At 47.2% G+C, this 17,694-nt stretch overlaps 1 protein-coding gene across 1 annotated transcript; it reads right to left on the bottom strand.

The window, feature by feature from the left end:
• Window positions 1–2,403: 2,403 nt before the first annotated feature.
• SLC25A33 (solute carrier family 25 member 33) lies at window positions 2,404–14,812 on the bottom strand. The gene is made up of 7 exons (XM_056507958.1): window positions 14,566–14,812; window positions 9,287–9,466; window positions 6,971–7,048; window positions 5,790–5,890; window positions 4,922–4,988; window positions 3,590–3,870; window positions 2,404–2,974 (listed from the first exon to the last, which is right to left on the bottom strand). Exons 1-7 carry the CDS (start codon window positions 14,613–14,615, stop codon window positions 2,772–2,774), a joined length of 960 nt encoding a protein of 319 aa, XP_056363933.1. The 5' UTR covers window positions 14,616–14,812; the 3' UTR covers window positions 2,404–2,771.
• Window positions 14,813–17,694: the final 2,882 nt, after the last annotated feature.

The raw sequence follows: 17,694 nt of genomic DNA, 5'->3' as shown, positions 1-17,694 counted from the left end.
GAGGAAGAAAACCCACCCAGTGATTTGGCACACCAAGAGCTCCTGCGTGGCCTCCAGGACTGATCTGTTTTTCCTACACAAGTCCCTCCCTTCCTAGCAGCTCTATCTGTACTAGCAGTCCAAGCAGAGGTGCATTGTTTAAAGTCTAGTTTCCTCCTTAAAGGAGCTAATGAGGAACTTGTGCAAGGAGCACAATCACAGTCCATGGAGCACAATTCCCAGCATATGCAGATATTTTGAAGGACTATCAAGGCAACCACAGATATCTAAAGGGAGTGTAAGGATTGGGAAATCCTCGAGTGGCTCCAAAATACTTCCAAAACAAAACCCACGAGTAGCTCCTAATATTGCACCAAACAGTATGTGTGTAATTTCTATTTAACTGATAATTTATGAATGGAAACAGGCACAGTCCTGGTAAAGTCCATGGAATCTTTGTGGTCACTTCAGATAGCAGTAGTTTCATCACCTTACTGGTGATTAAGCTACAAAGGGTCTAGTAATGAAGCCTTTACCTACCTTCCATGAAAATGACTTTCTGTAGAAGCTGGAGAAGAAGAAAGAACAGTGAAAAATTCCTTTAGATTTACTTTGACAAGCAGAGAAAGGTTGTTGGTTATTTTTAAGTTCAGGTATCGTTTTGGAAAAAGCTACCTCAAATTCTCCCCTCTGGTAATAGGCTTATTCCATACTCAGTGACATCAATAGGATTGCTCACAGAGCATCACCTAAAAATGGTAACTCTTTACAGGGTTTAAGGAGTCAAGGGCTAGTGAATTTTAAAAATTCTGTTAGAGAGAGGGAGGAAAAAGGATTTAATTATACCAATTCAGAAACTCTATTATCTCCCAATATAGCTTATTAACCCCTTATCAAATTAAGACTAATTCTGTCAGGATTGGTAGCAAAGTTTGAAGGACAAAACCAAAAATCCTGCAGAATTCCTGATTTCCCATCAGATTTAGACAAAACAAAAATTTTTTCAATTTCTCTCTTACCAAGTCCCAGACTTCTCAAAAGGGTTGGAGTTCCCTCCCCTCATTCTCAAAAGACATCAGCAGTCTACACATTTGACTAACATTTTAGAAATGAGCTAGTGCACTGGAAGAACAGAGGAATGCTAATTTAGGAAAGCAAATCTCAGAAAATGTTTCAGAGTAGCACTACAAGTGTCCTAGTTCTCAAAAATAGAAACACTGTTTGACAGTTTTGCCTCCTATAAAGAGCCTGAAGCTTTTGCTGTTCATCATCTCCATAAAAAAAGCCAATTTTTATTCAAGTGTTTCCTATTTTAGCTTAGGGGCAATCTGATAAGTTATTTCCAGGAAGACATAATAGAAATCAGTTATTTTTTGCAGTTTTGCCTCATAATGAGGTACACACATATTCCACTCTCTTTGCACTAAGCTCCTACATCATACTGATGTCAAACATGACCTCAAGTACCAGTCATCAGCTGGGGTCTACTGGGAACAAACGGAAAGCTTTGAATCCAGTCATCAGCCCATCCAATTTCTGCAACAACATCCCAGCCTGAAAACTCCACCTGATCACAGGCAGCCCCACTCCCAGTGAGTCTCCCAGTGCTGCCCATGCTCACATCTCTGCTGTGAGCAGTCCCTGAAGTCAGAGCTGCCCACAAACACTTGTTGATGCTCCAGGACTCAGCCCCTGCTCAGATCACCAGGAGCTCGTTGTTGCCTCAGAGGAAAGGCCAAAGCTGGGCTCAGATGTGCAGTGTTTGTCTCAGCTGCCAAAGCAAATGACACTGATCAACAGAAGGGCAGAGCCTAAAATACGTTACCCTGCCCTGTCAGTAGTAATTCATATGCCACATTTGAATCACAAGGTGCTGCTGCAATACAAGTGGGGTGAAGATTATTAGACTGAAAGCACATTCAAATGCTTTTGAAAGAACTAATCTCAAGTACGCAGGATATTTGATTTATAAGTGAAAGGCAAGAATTGTATCATGAGAACTGTTGAAAATCTTTATCTTGTGGAGCTTCCACAGGGCAGCCAGGCCACAGTGACTGACTGTCCTTATGCTCCCAGGCCTGCACCAAAGCAAGGTCTAAAAGCCAGGACAGATCTGCTCATAGCCAGTACCATAACGAAGCATCCCCGATGCACAGGGCACACAGAACTGTAATTACATTTTCACTAAAAGCCTCCCACCATCATATTGCCAGTGCAAGTGGCTTTTCTAAGAGATGCTGGTGTGCACAGTTCATACCATCAAAACAGAAACAAGTTTGTCCTACTGGAACACTCCAGGGTGTTCACATAGAAGTGAACGATGCACCCTGAAAAAAACAGAACTACCCTCAAACTTATTTGGGCACTTAGGCTGTTACAGTGCTCAAAAGCAATATAACCCAGTTGTAAGAACAGTTTCAAATGTCCAAGCCAGTTCTCCTGTTTTAATACAGCTTTAATGAACATCAGTCCAAGAGATCACTTGATAGTATGAGGTACATTCCTTGACCACATATGGCTGTGCTTAAGGAAAAGGACAAACATATAATTAAATTAAATACTGTAATTTAATTTAGTAGCATTTAATTATCAAGTTTAAAAAAATTATAATTAACTATTAACATTAATAACTTGAGACCTTTTTTGAAAACATGAGTCCAAAAGGAAATATCCACAGATGGTCACAGACTTGTAGTGTTTCCACCAGCACTGCCACCTACAACAGTCTCTTAAAAGACTTTTTGTTCAATGAAGAAATTGGTCTTCAGTCTGTAACAGGGATCTTGGCTCTGCTACTTGGTGTGGTCCTCCAAGAGATAGACAATCAACTCGTAGGTGGACAAGACAATGGCTGTGTTTGGTATCTGCCTGATGAGCTGGGCAAAGAGTCCTCTGTAGAAGGCCAGGTACCCCTCTTCCCGTGCCACCAGCCGAGCTGTCTGCAGGAAAGTCTTGTACTTGGTGCCCTCCTCCCGCAGCCGTGTCCGGATCACCTCTGCAAGGCAGAGCCCAGAGTTACAGGGGAAGTGCCAGTGCCAGCACAGCTCCTGTGTGCAGAGCCAGGGACATGGACACCTGCACAAGTGCCAGCCAGCACACCCAGCCATGGAGCCCTCAGGCACCAGCAGGAGCTACAGAGCAGTTCTCTTTCATGTGGAATAAAGGGATGATTTGCTCATTGAAGCTAATACAGATCTAAATGCTTTACTGATGCTCATATGATCAATATTGCTCCTTCTACACAACCATACCATTCACATCTGTCCTAAAAGACTAACACTGTTCAGTCCCCAAGTGCTTCCCACACCCTAATCCCAGAATCCCAGAGGCCCTGGGTACTTACCAGCTGTGGCTAGCAGTGAAAACAGAAACATTAGACCATCAGTTTTTTGGTGGTTTCTGAGTTGTTTTTAAACCAGCAAATCCCAATCACCAATCACGTCTAACTAGGAATTGTGGGACCAGTAGTGAAAATGCCAGTGCAGAAGCCAAAGTGAAGTGCATTTGGCCCTTTGAACAACTCAGGGTTTTACAGCCCTAGACCCATCATTTGTCTTGGATTCAGGCAGCAGCTGTTGTACTGCACTCAGGAATGGAAGGGTTAACATACCATGAGGATAAGCAATGCAGGAGGCACAGCCCTTGGAAACAGCAGCAGCAACCATCAGTGCAAAGAAGCTTGTGGAGGTTCTCTCGGTTCCGCTAGAAGAAGGGGGCAGTTGTACTTCCTTTAAGTACTTCTTTAAACTTTCATAAATAGCAAAGCAGATAATGGTCTCAGAAATCCCTGCATAGGAGGCAGTCAGGCCCCTATAGAAACCACGGATACCTTCTGTCTGGTAAACATATCTAGCACACTGCAAAGCATTCATTGGTTTGGAGCCCCTCACTCTAGAACACAAACAGAACAGAGCATATCATCAGCCAAGAAAAATAATTAATATTAAAAAACCCCCTTATGGCTTTCAATACTTTTTATAACTATGGAAACTATTTTTTAAGTTTTACTCCTAAATTCTCCCAGAAAGCTGCATAGAGCAGGACTGTGATGCTAAGAGTGCACACTTGGCTTTGCTACTTCAGTAATATATACTCATAATTCCTTCAGCTCAAGCTCAGTCTGGTCTGTCACAGTTCACACCAAGGCCTTAAAAGACAATAAGCACTGAAGTGACACTGCTTTGTGTCAAACTGGTGATTCCATTTAAAGCCATCTTCAGCAGGGCCAGAGACAGAAGTCTGCTGCATGAGAAATAATTCTTCATTTTAAGAGGCAGCACTCAGTTCAAAGGTGCCACCCTGCAAAGTGCTGGAATTAAGTCTTATAAATTATTTATAAAGTTGTCATGCCTTATAAGATCCTTTTTATCTGACCTAGCATGTCCTTGCAGGAAGGAATTTCCATTCTAAGCAGCCACATTATTAGCAGAGTCCTTTATTGCTTTGATATCCACCAGTGACTGTGAAGCACTCAAGTAGAAGAAATTGCTGTGAGATTCCCTCTGCCTTCTGCATGTGTGGTTAACAGTAACACAGTGGTGAAGGAGGCAAAAGAACATTAAACCACTGCAGCAGATTCTCAATACATTTATCCTCATCATCAACCCCAGAACTACAGAGGAGACTGTAAGCAGGAGAGAGAAAAATAATGCTCTGGTAAACTAAAGATTTACAATGAAACCAGAGGCAGAACCTACCCCAGCACTCAAGGAAATTCCCACATCCTTCTCAATAGTTTCTGTGCATCAAATTAAGAAAGGCACACAGAACCTGAACCTTTAGTCTAACCACATAGAAACACTGCCTGAAAGGTGGAACTGACAGGGCAAAACTGGGCAAGATCCATCCAAGTACAAAGAGCCAAGAGTGAAACCACAAGGGTTCAGTTTTCCAGAGGCTCCTGCAGTCCCCAGTGGCTCCATTCCCTCCCCCAGTAACTTACTTCCTTTCCAGTTGCATTCTTGTTTTCACCATCCATATAGGGTTCATCAGGGAATTTGTGATAAAGGCTGAAAAAACAAGACCAGAAGTGCAGCTGAAGGCAGGCCATTGTACTGCCAGGATCCTTGCACCCTGTGCAGTGACACTTCTGCCACCAGCTCTGGCCTGAGGTGTCAAAAGCAACACAGGTGCACAGCTTCCAATTTCATGTAAAATTCAGGAGGCATCAATCCATGGATTCTTCCTTTTTGCACCTATTTCAGTATGTGTGTCATGCTCCTAAAGGCTATTGCAGACAAGATCCCTTCCTTACTGACTGGTTTTGGAATTCCAGCTCCAAGGAAACCCATGGGGACACAAAGCTGCACTGGACTCATGTTCCCCAGGGCTGCAGGTGGTGCCATTGAGCTGCTCATTAACAGAACCCACCCCTAATTAAGGACTTACTTTGGGAACGATTATTTTTAGTGACCACTCTGGTGACTGATGACTGAACTAGGGGAGCTCTTCTGCAGTATTTTTCCTACAAGAACAAACTATTTTTCCCAGCCTGGCAGGAAAAATACAACATCCTGAAACAATATGGCAAAAGCAGTATCAGAAGTTTAATGGTGTTTACTAATATTATTTCCTTGCATTAAGAGACATGACCAGAGCACTGCAGTTGGAAAAAAACATCCTAAATTAATAAACAACAATCTAGAAATATTTCTGTGCTGAACAGAAAAACAGTTCCTCTGTAGGAGGAGCTCCTAGGCCACCTAGGAGCTAGCAAACTCCTGTTTTTTGGCATATACCATCTCAGATTAAGTGCACATTTTCACCACCTACCACACACTGGCCTCTGTTCTTGGATTACAAACACTTACCTGCAGAACCTGCAGAACAGACGTGCACAATGTTGCTGTTGGGCACAAACATGCTGTTAAACTGCTCTTTGGCTTTGGAGTAGCATGCAAAATAAACAGCCCTGTGGGGAAAAAAAAAGGAAGAAAAGCAATGTAATACAGACAATGTCAAACTAGACAATTACTGTTCTTTGCCCAGCCCTCTGAAAAAAAGAATTCTCTCTGACGAGTTTCCACATGACTACTTCCATCTGCATGGACACAGGGGTTTTATTTTCTTTCTTCCCTTGCACTCCAGTGCCACAGTTTGACCTGACACCCACAGGGTAGGAATATTTGGCTGTGGGAGGCAGCAGGATGATGCACACAGGAGTGAGTTGCAGGGAAAAGCAGAGTCCTGGATTCAAAGCCCTGCTGCAAAGGTTACCTGCACAGAAACAGGATTCCCTGCTCCTGGGGGGGACATCCCACCTCCTAGGCAAAGGCCAGAGAGGCAGTTCACCTCTCTCCAGGCTCCTTTCTAACTGGAAAACTGGTTCTAACTGGTTCGGTTTCCAGCAGAGAACACCTGCCAATATCCAAGCTGCTAATGAGTTTTATCATTTCCTAGCCAGAGATCTCCTGCCAGGAACAGGACAGGCACAGGGAGAGACATGGCTCTGAGACTTCCAAATGCAATCCAACCCTGTTACTGCAGAAAGAGGGACACACTCCCCTTTTGGGTTGTGTGGCAGCAGTGAGACTCCTTCCCCTCAGCTGCAGTTTTTCATTTGAGAAGAACTGAGGCAAGCAAGGCCCAGAGGGCAACAACTCCTCTCTCCTGGCACTCCCACTCCCTGCTAGGCAGGCACTGCTGTGCTCAAGGCAAGCAGAACATTAGAATAATGCAATTATTAACCCTACAGACCTTTCTGCACTGCTTTCTCTTCCTTTTCAAGCACAGAAGTGCCTCTTGCAATGACTTGGAACTTAAGTATACTTGGCATTTAAGTGCCTTATTTACTCTGCACCTTCCAGTGTCACAGCAGTGTAAACCAGATTTTTATCAGTATTTCTTGGTGTGTATACTGAGCAGAATGCAGACACAAATCTCAGTTTATAGATGGGATAACTTCATGGCCTGTTATTTTGAATCACAAATGCACTGTAACATTTGTGTTGGCACCTTAAACATGGCTTTTAGCAATAGTTTAACTATTTACCTTGATGGTGCAACTCCAACCAAGTTTGGACCCAGCCCTCGGAAGAGTGACCTTGGTCCTTCTTTTTCCAGAATTGACCTTAAAATAAAAAACAAACAGGGAGGGAAAAGATAGTATTTGATTTAAAAGTTAAGTTTCTTGTTCTGTCAGGCAGAGAGCCAAAAGAACTACACAAAAGCAGAGTATGACATGTGAAGCTGTTAGATTTTAATCTACATGATATACTTCAAAATAAGTGGAATTATAAACTGAGTAAAAACCACTGTACCATAAAATTCAGTGATCTACAGGCAAATGGGTGTCAAATGGCACGAGGTTATAATTTCCATTCTTTGAAAGCTGTCAGGAACTGAATTAAAGTTTCATGGAGAACCCAGTGATAGTTGACTCTGATGAACAAAGAATATTTTTATTGTTCTCTGTATCTAAGCAATTCAGAAGTCTTGCTTCCCACAGAGTCCTGCACAGAGACTTGGAAAAAGAAATCCTTTTTCCTTTCACAATTACCTGGGGATGTGCTTTTCCCCCAAGAAATCTGCATGTGGCAGTGACACCAGGAACAATGTGAATGCACAGTGTCAGACACAGCTCTGCAAACTGAGCTCACCATGGGAAAACCCTGCAGGAAATCCTGGATGGCTCCGGGCTCTGTGGGAGCTCCTGCACCCAACTGAGGCTGCCAGGCTCTCAGTTTGCTCTCCAGGTCACTGGCACTGCTCACAGGGCTCCCCTCTGATTTCAGCCCAGCCTCATCACACAGGAGGAGATACATGAGCTTCTGAAACACTTTTGTTTTCTGCAGCAGAGCTGAACTTTCTGTCCAAACTCCAGGGCTGAGTGTTTCCAAGGAGACAGATCCACCAACTACTTGTTCTTTGTCACTTAACAGTCACGACTGCAGCTTCCAGCTGGGCTAACTCATCAGAATCTTAAATGGATTAGACAAAAACAGCCTGTCCTTCTGGAGTGCTTTCTGTCAGCAGCAGGCTTTACCTGCCCTCAGGATACCTGTTTTCTATTTACAGAAGTCAAGGCCTCTCATACTTAACTCCTTTAACTCTTACACAGCAATTTAACTGGTAGGGCTCTAATGGCTCCTTCCTTTGCCACACAATCTTCCCAAACCATGAGGTCTAAGTCATGTCCAGTTTGGCAATGACCAGGACTGAGAAAGAGATGAAAGAGTAAAAGCAAGGGACTGAATCTCACTTCTTTCTGACATTTGTATTTTCTCAGGTCATAATCAACAGCATTATCTGCTCTCCATAGATGCTGCCTGCAAGGGAATGGCAGTAGAAATACTCTGCTCTCACTTCTCAAGTAATCAGGTTGAAAACTTGGCAATATGCACAGCTAAGCAAGATCCCAGTCACCAAACTTAATGAGCTTAATAAATATATTAAAAGGCTGACCCATTTTAAACCATTTCTTCTCTCCCTAAATAGAAAAAAAAGACAACCCCAGAAAAAGATGGGCCCAGAGGATGAATTAAGATCTTTCTGCCTTACAAGTTTTCACTTTCTATTGTTACAGCTGCCTAAAGTCCCATGCTGCAAGGTGAAAAGACAGCAAAGAAAAGGGCATTAAAACCAAAGCAACTGGCACTGCCTTATGCACTCAGTCACGAATTGCTCTAGACTCACCTCTGAGTAGACAAAGAAATGTTTGGCAGGGGAAAGCAGGCTGTTTACAATACAGAAACTCAAGTCCCAGAATGACTCCAGCCAGAGAGCTCTGCAGAGAATTTGAATTAGCACTCCAGTGTTATATAACTGTGCAGCTTCTCCCCAGGCAGTCTGCCAGGCGTGCTGGCCTTACATAAAATCATTCAGCTTGCACTGCTGATCAGTATTTTCCTTGGCACTTCTGCCCCTGATCTCAGCAGGACCTCTGCATCACCCTGGGGTGCCCAAGCAGCCAAACAAACTCACTCCTTCTGCAGGTCTGACCATGAGTCCATGGTGCTTTGGTATTAAAATACAGTGGCTGAGATTGTCACAGTTGCTGGTAGAACTACTGAGCAGCTGTTAGATAATTTCACATTTCCTCTTCTTTATGAACACACATCTGAAAGGAGCAGCTAGAGCATCAAACACTGCAGCCTGAACCACTCAAGGCTTTTCACAGAGACTAGGACAGCTACAGATAGGACTGATGCAGAATAACAATCAGCAAAGACAACAGCTAACAGCAGAGGAGAGCTCAGTAAGCCAGGGACAGCTGAGAGGATAAAAGCCCCCAGGACATTTTATTTCAGTGGAGTGAAACTCAGATCAGTGTGCCCAGGAATGGTGAATGGCAGGGAGCAGCACTCACTTGAGAACACTGAAGAGCCCGGGGGACACAGACGTTGGCCTGACCACTCCTTCCCCACTGAGGGTCCCCAGCTGCACCTGGGGGTAGTACACAGTCCTGAAGGCCAGCTTGGAGGATTGCAGCCTTGTCTTTATCACCTCCAGGGGACATGTGAAGATGGCTCCAACTGTTCCTCCGCACCTGCAAAGAACAGTTCAAACAGAGGACAGACATGTGACAAACTGCTGCACGGATTTGGAACCACAGCACAGAAATTCAGTCTGAACACTCATCTCCAGTCACTCCACACTGTGGATAAGTCCTTAGGAAACTCTGGCACTGGGCAAGACAGGCTGTTCCCATGCCCTGGGGGAGAGACTGGCCATGGCAAAGATGAGATTGGTACTGGTTCACACAAAGGTGAGACCAACACTAACAAACATCCCTGCCTGGCCATGGGGTCATGGCACCACTGACTGCTCCCCTGGGAGTCCTGCCTGTGAAAACTTCCATGGCATCCATGGCCCAGAGGCTGCTGTCCCCAAACAGACACAGCCTTGGACGGATTTTTCTTGTGGGAAGCAGGAAGCTGCCAGATGAGAACGAGCCACTGGGGATTAGGACACTACAGAAGGAAAAAAAATAATATAATTCTTTACCATTTCAGTACTTATGATTAAAGAACTATCTTCAGAAGCAGCAAATATCAAAACTACACTAAGCTAGGTACTCTTAAAAACAATGGATGGCAACTTTTTTAGAGGAAAAGAAGCAACAAGGATGAGAAGGAGGGTAGGCAAACAGAATAACAGGGCAGAAAGGCTCCTAAAAAACAGCCCTCCCATGCTCTGATAACAGAAGGACAAAAATGAAATATTATACACACATGACCCTATAATAGGCATATATTCATCTTAATACAGTCAGACTGAGCCTCAAGAAAAGCACATTGGACCAAGAATATAAAGTGCATGAGTCCTAATTTTCATTTTTATCAGTGATCTGGAAAGTGACTGGTCGAACTATTTCTCTCTCTGCTGCTGCTCCTCTTAGGTAATTGAATGTTCCTTCTGGCAAACTTCATGATTAAACATAGTGCTGAGGTTGGCTAAAAGGTACCATATCTACATTTTATTACTCAAACACATTGGGATTTAGGAAGACTTAACTAAATATTTCAGGTTTTTTGCAAGGGCATTTACTGCAGCTGAACTGACTAGGAAATATTTTCTTTGTTTGCACAAGTGTCAAAGCATGTGATTGCTTCAGAAACCTGTGATTAAGATTTTCCTTAGAAAACACCAAGGGTCAACAACTAAACCCTCTTTGATGTTCATGTGAAATTGCAATTTTAGTAGTTTTCCATGAAATGGAGATTCATTTAAAAAAATAACTGTACCCTTTTCCTTGTGTATAAAAACCCACATTGCTTGCTAAAGAACATTGCATGCACTAATTTGGGAACAGAGATCCACAGAAGAACATTAACAAAGGTATTAGTGGGTATTTTCTAAAGCCCCTTCCAGACATAACTACCTTACTAGGAGAATCTTTTTTTAAACACAAGGGAAAGGACAATAAAAGAATGGCAAAAAGATCCAAGCTGCAGATGCACACCAGCTCATGAATGCAGCTTATTTTGCCTGCTGAACCAGGGCATTTTCTATGAACAGAAACATCCTCTGCCAAATCCCCAAAGTCCCCCCACGTGCATGAACAGCGTGGCCACCCAGGCTGTGCAGCCACAGAAACCAAGGTTCTTTAAGGCTCAAAAGAACACCCCAGAGCTCGTGGCCAGGGAACACAACTTCCTCACCCTTTAGTCTGATAATCCAGTTAATTTATGCAGACTTTAATATTTAAGTACTTCTGCTAATGCATTTGTAATCCTCTGATACCCAGCATGATGAGTTAGTATCTGCAACACCAGTTTTAACAGCTCAGAGTTTATGTTGTCAGTAGAATATTTATGAAAAAACCGACATTATCTAACAGCAATTCTCAGTGTCACCAGGGTGCACACATTATGTCCCAAACAGAAACACTCTGTAGATAGTTCAAGTAAGGACTTTGATGTATTGGGCAGCTTCTTCAGATGAGATGATTTTCCTTCACATGGGAATTCCACACATCATCCCCTGGGAAGATGCCTGGAAAAATACACACTGTGCACAAAAGAAACATTTTGTATTCCTAGGGTGTTCCAAATGCCAAATCGGGAAAAAAAGGAGAAACAACCTCAGCTACATAAACAGCCACGGACCCTGAAACTTTCAGGGATATGAAGCAGGATAAATCTGATTTGGGAAAATCATGAGCTGCAATCAAGGCAAAAACTCCAAGCCTTCAAAGTGTGAGTCAGGGTTTTTTTGCTGCATCAGTGCAGAACAACAGCTCCAGAGATGTTAAAGCAGTGTTCAATGCACAAGCCTCTTGCAAAAAGGACAGGGAGCCCATGGAAACAAAACACCATGGCAGAGTATTTTCAACAGGTCAAACACGGTGATATGTGAGATACATAATGTACTCTCTGTAAACCAAAGAAAAGTCATTTACTTCCATAAAGAGAACGTTGTTAAAAAAACATGCAGAGCACATATCAGAATGCAATTCCCATTTTTCTCTTGCTGCCAGCTTTCTATCTTTACAGAGTCCACCCTGAAGTATCAATGACCTGCACTTGAAATAAACTCTCAGCACCCACTAACACAATTAGATAGTTGCCAAGAATCTTAATTAGGACTTACTTCACCAGTCCTAAATTTAATCACTGAGTAATATTCTTAATACAAATATCAAGCCAATGTTGAATGTTAAAGAAGTCCTGCAGAACAAAGATCTTCCAGTAGAGTTCCACTGACTTCACCAAGATCACAAAGATGATGGAGCAGCCTGGTTAGAGCAACCACAGCTTATAATCAGCCTGACACATTTTGCTGTGTATTTGAAATTCTGTTCATTTTCTAAAACATGCCACATGCTCCAGCATGACATGCACAGCAGAAACAGCAAAGCAGGTTCTACCTTCGATATTTCATTACTGCATTGTCCACTAAACAAAACAAGCTTCTGCCTTCTCAGATGCCAAAGGAAACCGAGTATCAGAACAATACAGCCTGTTCCTGATGCTTTAATATCATTAATCGTCCATTCTATTCCCATCTAATGATGTTGTTATCAGGTGCAGGTATTCCTGGAAGCATTTCCTGTGTTCCCTGAGCTGCCACACTGTGACTGAGGCAGGGAATGCACAGGAACCTGAGCTGGGAGCAGGGTGAGAGCCAATCCCAGCCCCAAGTCCTGGTCCTGGAGCACACACACACCTTTAGAACACTGCTTCTCTCCACTTTACACATGGAAACATTTCCCAAACTGTGTCAGCATCAGCACATTGCCTAACGCTACCACTTCTTAGGAAATCTCTGTGGCAAGCAGCATTCTTCCCGCTGGAAACACAACATGGAGCAACCTCTGCTGCAGCAGCTCTTCCCAAACAAAAACCAGCATCGAGAGCAGCAGGGAAACAGGAAGCCAGCCTTGTAAACACACTCGTGTGTGTTGTGCAACTCGGGCATCACGGTCCTGCTGCTCCTGAAACCTTCAGCCCCAGCCCAGCTCCCACCAAAGCACCAACAGGACTCTTTGGTTTATTGTCTACTGGAAACCTGAAAAGGAACCAACAGAAACTAAAGGGCCAACCCATAGTCTGCCTGAATAACCTGGTTAATAGGAAACCATCCCTTTCAACAACTGCAGAGCACTTTGCAACATTCAAGTGCGTTTCATCAGCCTCTGAGGTGCTAAACATTCTATTCTGGCCGCTAAGATTATCTAAGGCTGCCTGCCTGCTTTGTGCAAACACAAAAACACGAATTACTTTTTAATCTGATACCACAGCCCATCCCCACCTTCCCAGAAAACCATCCCAATACCAATAATGCCTCTATCAACATTCTCTCAAGCGAATGGGTTCCTTTTACTTTCTCTGCAAAAGCCACTTTACAATTGAACAAAGCACCGGGATCCTTGCAGGAGGCAGAGGGTACAACAAACCGCTGAGGAGGATGCTGACCTGCCAGCACTAGATTAAAACCGATGAGTTTAAAAGTCTCACTTATTTATAGTCTGAGGAGTTACATGAGGACACCAGGAGCTCCGGGTGTGCGCTGTTACTGTCCAAACAAATTCCATGTGGACACCCAGGCCCAGCTTCTGCCCCAGGTACTGCTGTGATGGCCAGAGGGGACAGAGGACTCAGTGCAGGGCACTCAAGCCAGCAGAAGGGCAGTGTCTCCGAAAAACTTGTTTGGTTTAATAGAATATTAAATAAACCTATTGCTCCAGGGACATGTCAGAGGAAAATGAAGTATCCTGTTAAGCAACAGAAGAACCAATGGTCTACTATCAGATTTAAATTCACAACAGGTTTCATGTTGGCTTCCTAACTACTGTCAGCTGACAAGCACTAAGGAATATTCTATTACTTAATTTAAGCTGTTAAAAAAATTAAAATAAAATATTTCTGACAAGGCCAAAAGATGGATTATTAAAACTTAACTTGCACCATAAAATTATCTTCCTGGACTGCTATTAAAATAACTGAACTAAGTTAATTTTCGAAGGGTTTCTGGTTGGCGATTTGTGAGTTACGGCTGTTACCTTTAGCTTTTAACACAACAAACCCAACAAGTTTCCGAGTCCTTGAAGCAAGAACTGGGCAGCAGTGGCGTGCCATGCCCGGCCATTCACCCTCAGGTACCGGGACCTTCTCGAACCCTCCTTCCCCCGCTGCTGTCCCCTTTCTGCAGCATTCGGTGTAACCCCGGGGACGGGGCAGCCACAGCCCCGGGGCTCTGCCCCGAGCATCGCCGCATGTCGCGACAGCGCGACCGCGGCAGAGCCCCGGGCCCGCGGGCACGGCGGGGTCCCGGTCCCGGTCCGTGTCCATCCCGCGGGCACAGCGGGGTCCCGGTCCCGATCCGTGTCCATCCCGCGGGCACAGCGGGGTCCCGGTCCCGGTCCGTGTCCATCCCGCGGGCACGGCGGGGTCCCGGTCCCGGTCCGTGTCCATCCCGCGGGCACAGCGGGGTCCCGGTCCCGATCCGTGTCCATCCCGCGGGCACAGCGGGGTCCCGGTCCCGGTCCGTGTCCATCCCGCGGGCACAGCGGGGTCCCAGTCCCGGTCCGTGTCCATCCCGCGGGCACAGCGGGGTCCCGGTCCCGGTCCGGCCCGGTCCCGTCCGTGTCGGTCCCACGGTTACAGCGGGATCCCCGGCCCGGCCCCGGTGCCCCGCACTCACCCCCCGGCGAAGAGGTGCAGCAGGGTGTTCTCCTGCGGGCCGCCCGCCATGGCGGTGAGGGTGAGGGTGAGGAGGTTGAGGAGGATGAGGCGGTGCCGGTGTCACCGCCGGGCCCCGCGCCGAACGGGCCGCGCGCGCGTGACGCCGCCGGGGGCGTGACCGGCGGCAGCGCGTGACGTCACGGCAGAGAGAGACCGCTCCCCCTTCAGTGGCGTTACGGTAGCGAGAGGGCCCGCCCCTTCCGTGACGTCACGGGGCAGTCGAAATTCGGTGTCGTGGTTTTTGTCCCGGTGAGTGATTTGTTTGCTCTATTTACACCTCAGTGGGACAGCTGCCATCGGTGTGTGTGCGGCGGGGTGACGGCACAGCCAGGAGATTTATGAATGCCCAGATTTTAACGTCAAAATCGTGAAGAAAACGGTAAAATCTACAAAAAAACTCGAAATCTGCATGTTTTTCATGCACGTGGGTTTTCTGTTGCTCTTGACAACACGCTTGAACAGGTTCCTAGCTTAAATTCAGATCCATACGTGAACTTCCCTCCTGCTTTAATGGCACAAATTAAATTCCCACTCCTAAACCTGCCGGGAACTGGAGTCTGACATTTGGGTGTGCACATTCCCTCCATTTAAACTTCAGCCTATTCAGAGGGACACAGAGATTTATAGGTTAAACCCAAGAGATGAAGCAATGCCCGGGTCCCCAGTGGGGTCAGTGGTGTCTGGGTGCACCTGTCCTGGACCCTCACCCCGTGTCCAAAGAACCTTTTACAATTTCATGTTTCTGTTGGAGGTGATGGTGCTGGACCTGAGGTCCTGGCTGTGTCCAGCCTGTCCTGGCTGTGTCCTGGCTCTGTCCTGGCTCTGTCCTGGCTGTGTCCTGGCTCTGTCCTGCCTGGGTCCTGGCTGTGTCCTGGCTGTGTCCTGGCTGTGTCCTGGCTGTGTCCAGTCTGTCCAGTCTGTGTCCTGGCTGTCCTGGCTCTGTCCTGGCTGTGTCCTGGGTGTGTCCAGCCTGTCCCGGCTCTGTCCTGGCTGTGTCCAGCCTGTCCTGGCTGTGTCCTGTCTGTGTCCTGGCTCTGTCCTGGCTGTGTCCAGCCTGTCCTGGCTGTGTCCTGGCTGTGTCCTGGCTCTGTCCTGGCTCTGTCCTGGCTGTGTCCAGCCTGTCCTGGCTGTGTCCTGGCTGTGTCCTGGCTCTGTCCTGGCTGTGTCCTGGGTGTGTCCAGCCTGTCCCGGCTCTGTCCTGGGTGTGTCCAGCCTGTCCTGGCTGTGTCCTGGCTCTGTCCTGGCTCTGTCCTGGCTGTGTCCAGCCTGTCCTGGCTGTGTCCTGGCTCTGTCCTGGCTCTGTCCTGGCTGTGTCCTGGCTGTGTCCTGGCTCTGTCCTGCCTGGGTCCTGGCTGTGTCCTGGCTGTGTCCTGGCTGTGCCCTGGCTGTGTCCAGCCTGTCCTGGCTCTGTCCTAGCTGTGTCCTGGCTGTGTTCAGCCTGTCCTGGCTGTGTCCTGGCTCTGTCCTGGCTGTGTCCAGCCTGGGTCCTGGCTGTGTCCTGGCTGTGTCCTGGCTCTGTCCTGGCTGTGCCCTGGCTGTGTCCTGGCTGTGCCCTGGCTGTGTCCAGCCTGTCCTGGCTGTGTCCTGGCTGTGTCCTGGCTGTGTCCTGGCTCTGTCCTGGCTCTGTCCAGCCTGGGTCCTGGCTGTGTCCTGGCTATGTCCTGGCTGTGTCCTGGCTGTGCTGCTGCTGGGCACAGCCCCAAGCTGGGCAGTCCTGGCCCAGTACTGCCAGTAAAGCTGCTGGACCTCGTTCCCAGCTCTGTTTCTGTGTCAGCCAGGCTGGGGCAGGACAGGTGAAGGCCAGCAAAGTTTGACGGTGTGTAACTTCAGCCTAATTGTGCTCTGCAGCCTGTGGCCATGCAAAAGCAAAGATGGGCAGCAGGAGGAAATAGCCATCAGGGCAGACAGGGAGGAGCTGGGTGCAGCTGGGTGTGTGCAGGTGACATCTTTAAACGCTCGGCTCCTACAGAACCATCTTAACTCACTTTAGTGCCAGAGACACATAAAACCACAGAATCAGGGAGTGGTAAGGGTCAGGAGGGACCTTAAAGACAATCTAATCCCAAACCTGCTGAGAATGTTTAGGGACAGATTGCAAGTTAATGAGAGGTTGTACAGCACCAGTAAGGTAGCTACAGGCATTTTATGGGGAGCACAGTTGATGAAGGACAGCGGGTGATGATGAAGGACACCAGGTGATGATGAAGGACACGGGTTGATGAAGGTCCCCGGTCAGCAGGGAGGGCTCTACACAAGGCCAGAGCGCTAAAATCGCGATTTTAGCCAAACCCGCCCCTTTTCCAGGCGGTTCGTGCCCGCAGCGCCCTCTGGTGGCGCTGTCCCCAGCTCGGCGGTGACAAAAGCGACACAAACCCAAGCCCAGCGTGCTGGCTCGGTGGCGCTGCGAGATCGAGTGTAAGACACCGATCTCATTGTCCTGCTGAGCTCATTGGGGAGGGTGAGACGGTTCCGGCCCGGTGTCGGTCAGCCCAGGTGTGCTCCAAGCCACCCCAGCCGCTGGTCGCTGTTTGTCACAGGCAGAGCAGCAGCAGGTCACTGATCCGACCCCACGGGTCACCAATCCCAGTTACTGCTCCGCATCCAGGAGCTCGTTCTGGGGCACGGCCGGGCCAGAGGATGCTGCGACATCCCCCGGAGCAGGGCATGAGCTGAGTCATCACATCCTCAGCCTGGAGGCTGTTTGTGGAGGTTGTGTGTCTGTAATTCGGGCTGCAGGATGCTGTGAAGGCTGTGCAGGCTGTTTGTGGAGGCTGTCTGTCTGCAGTTTGGGCTGCAGGATGCTGTGCAGGCTGTTTGTGCAGGCTGTCTGTCTGCAGTTTGGGCTGCAGGATGCTGTGCAGGCTGTTTGTGGAGGCTGTTTGTCTGCAGTTTGGGCTGCAGGATGCTATGGAGGCTGTTTGTGGAGGCTGTTTGTCTGCAGTTTGGGCTGCAGGATGCTGTGCAGGCTGTTTGTGGAGGCTGTTTGTGGAGGCTGTTTGTCTGCAGTTTGGGCTGCAGGATGCTGTGGAGGCTGTGCAGGCTGTGTGTGGAGGCTGTCTATCTGCAGTTTGGGCTGCAGGATGCTGTG

Source organism: Oenanthe melanoleuca, chromosome 21, assembly GCF_029582105.1.
Source record: "Oenanthe melanoleuca isolate GR-GAL-2019-014 chromosome 21, OMel1.0, whole genome shotgun sequence".
NCBI classification, from domain to species: Eukaryota; Metazoa; Chordata; class Aves; order Passeriformes; family Muscicapidae; genus Oenanthe; species Oenanthe melanoleuca.
This window is presented reverse-complemented; position numbering and strand designations above follow the sequence as displayed.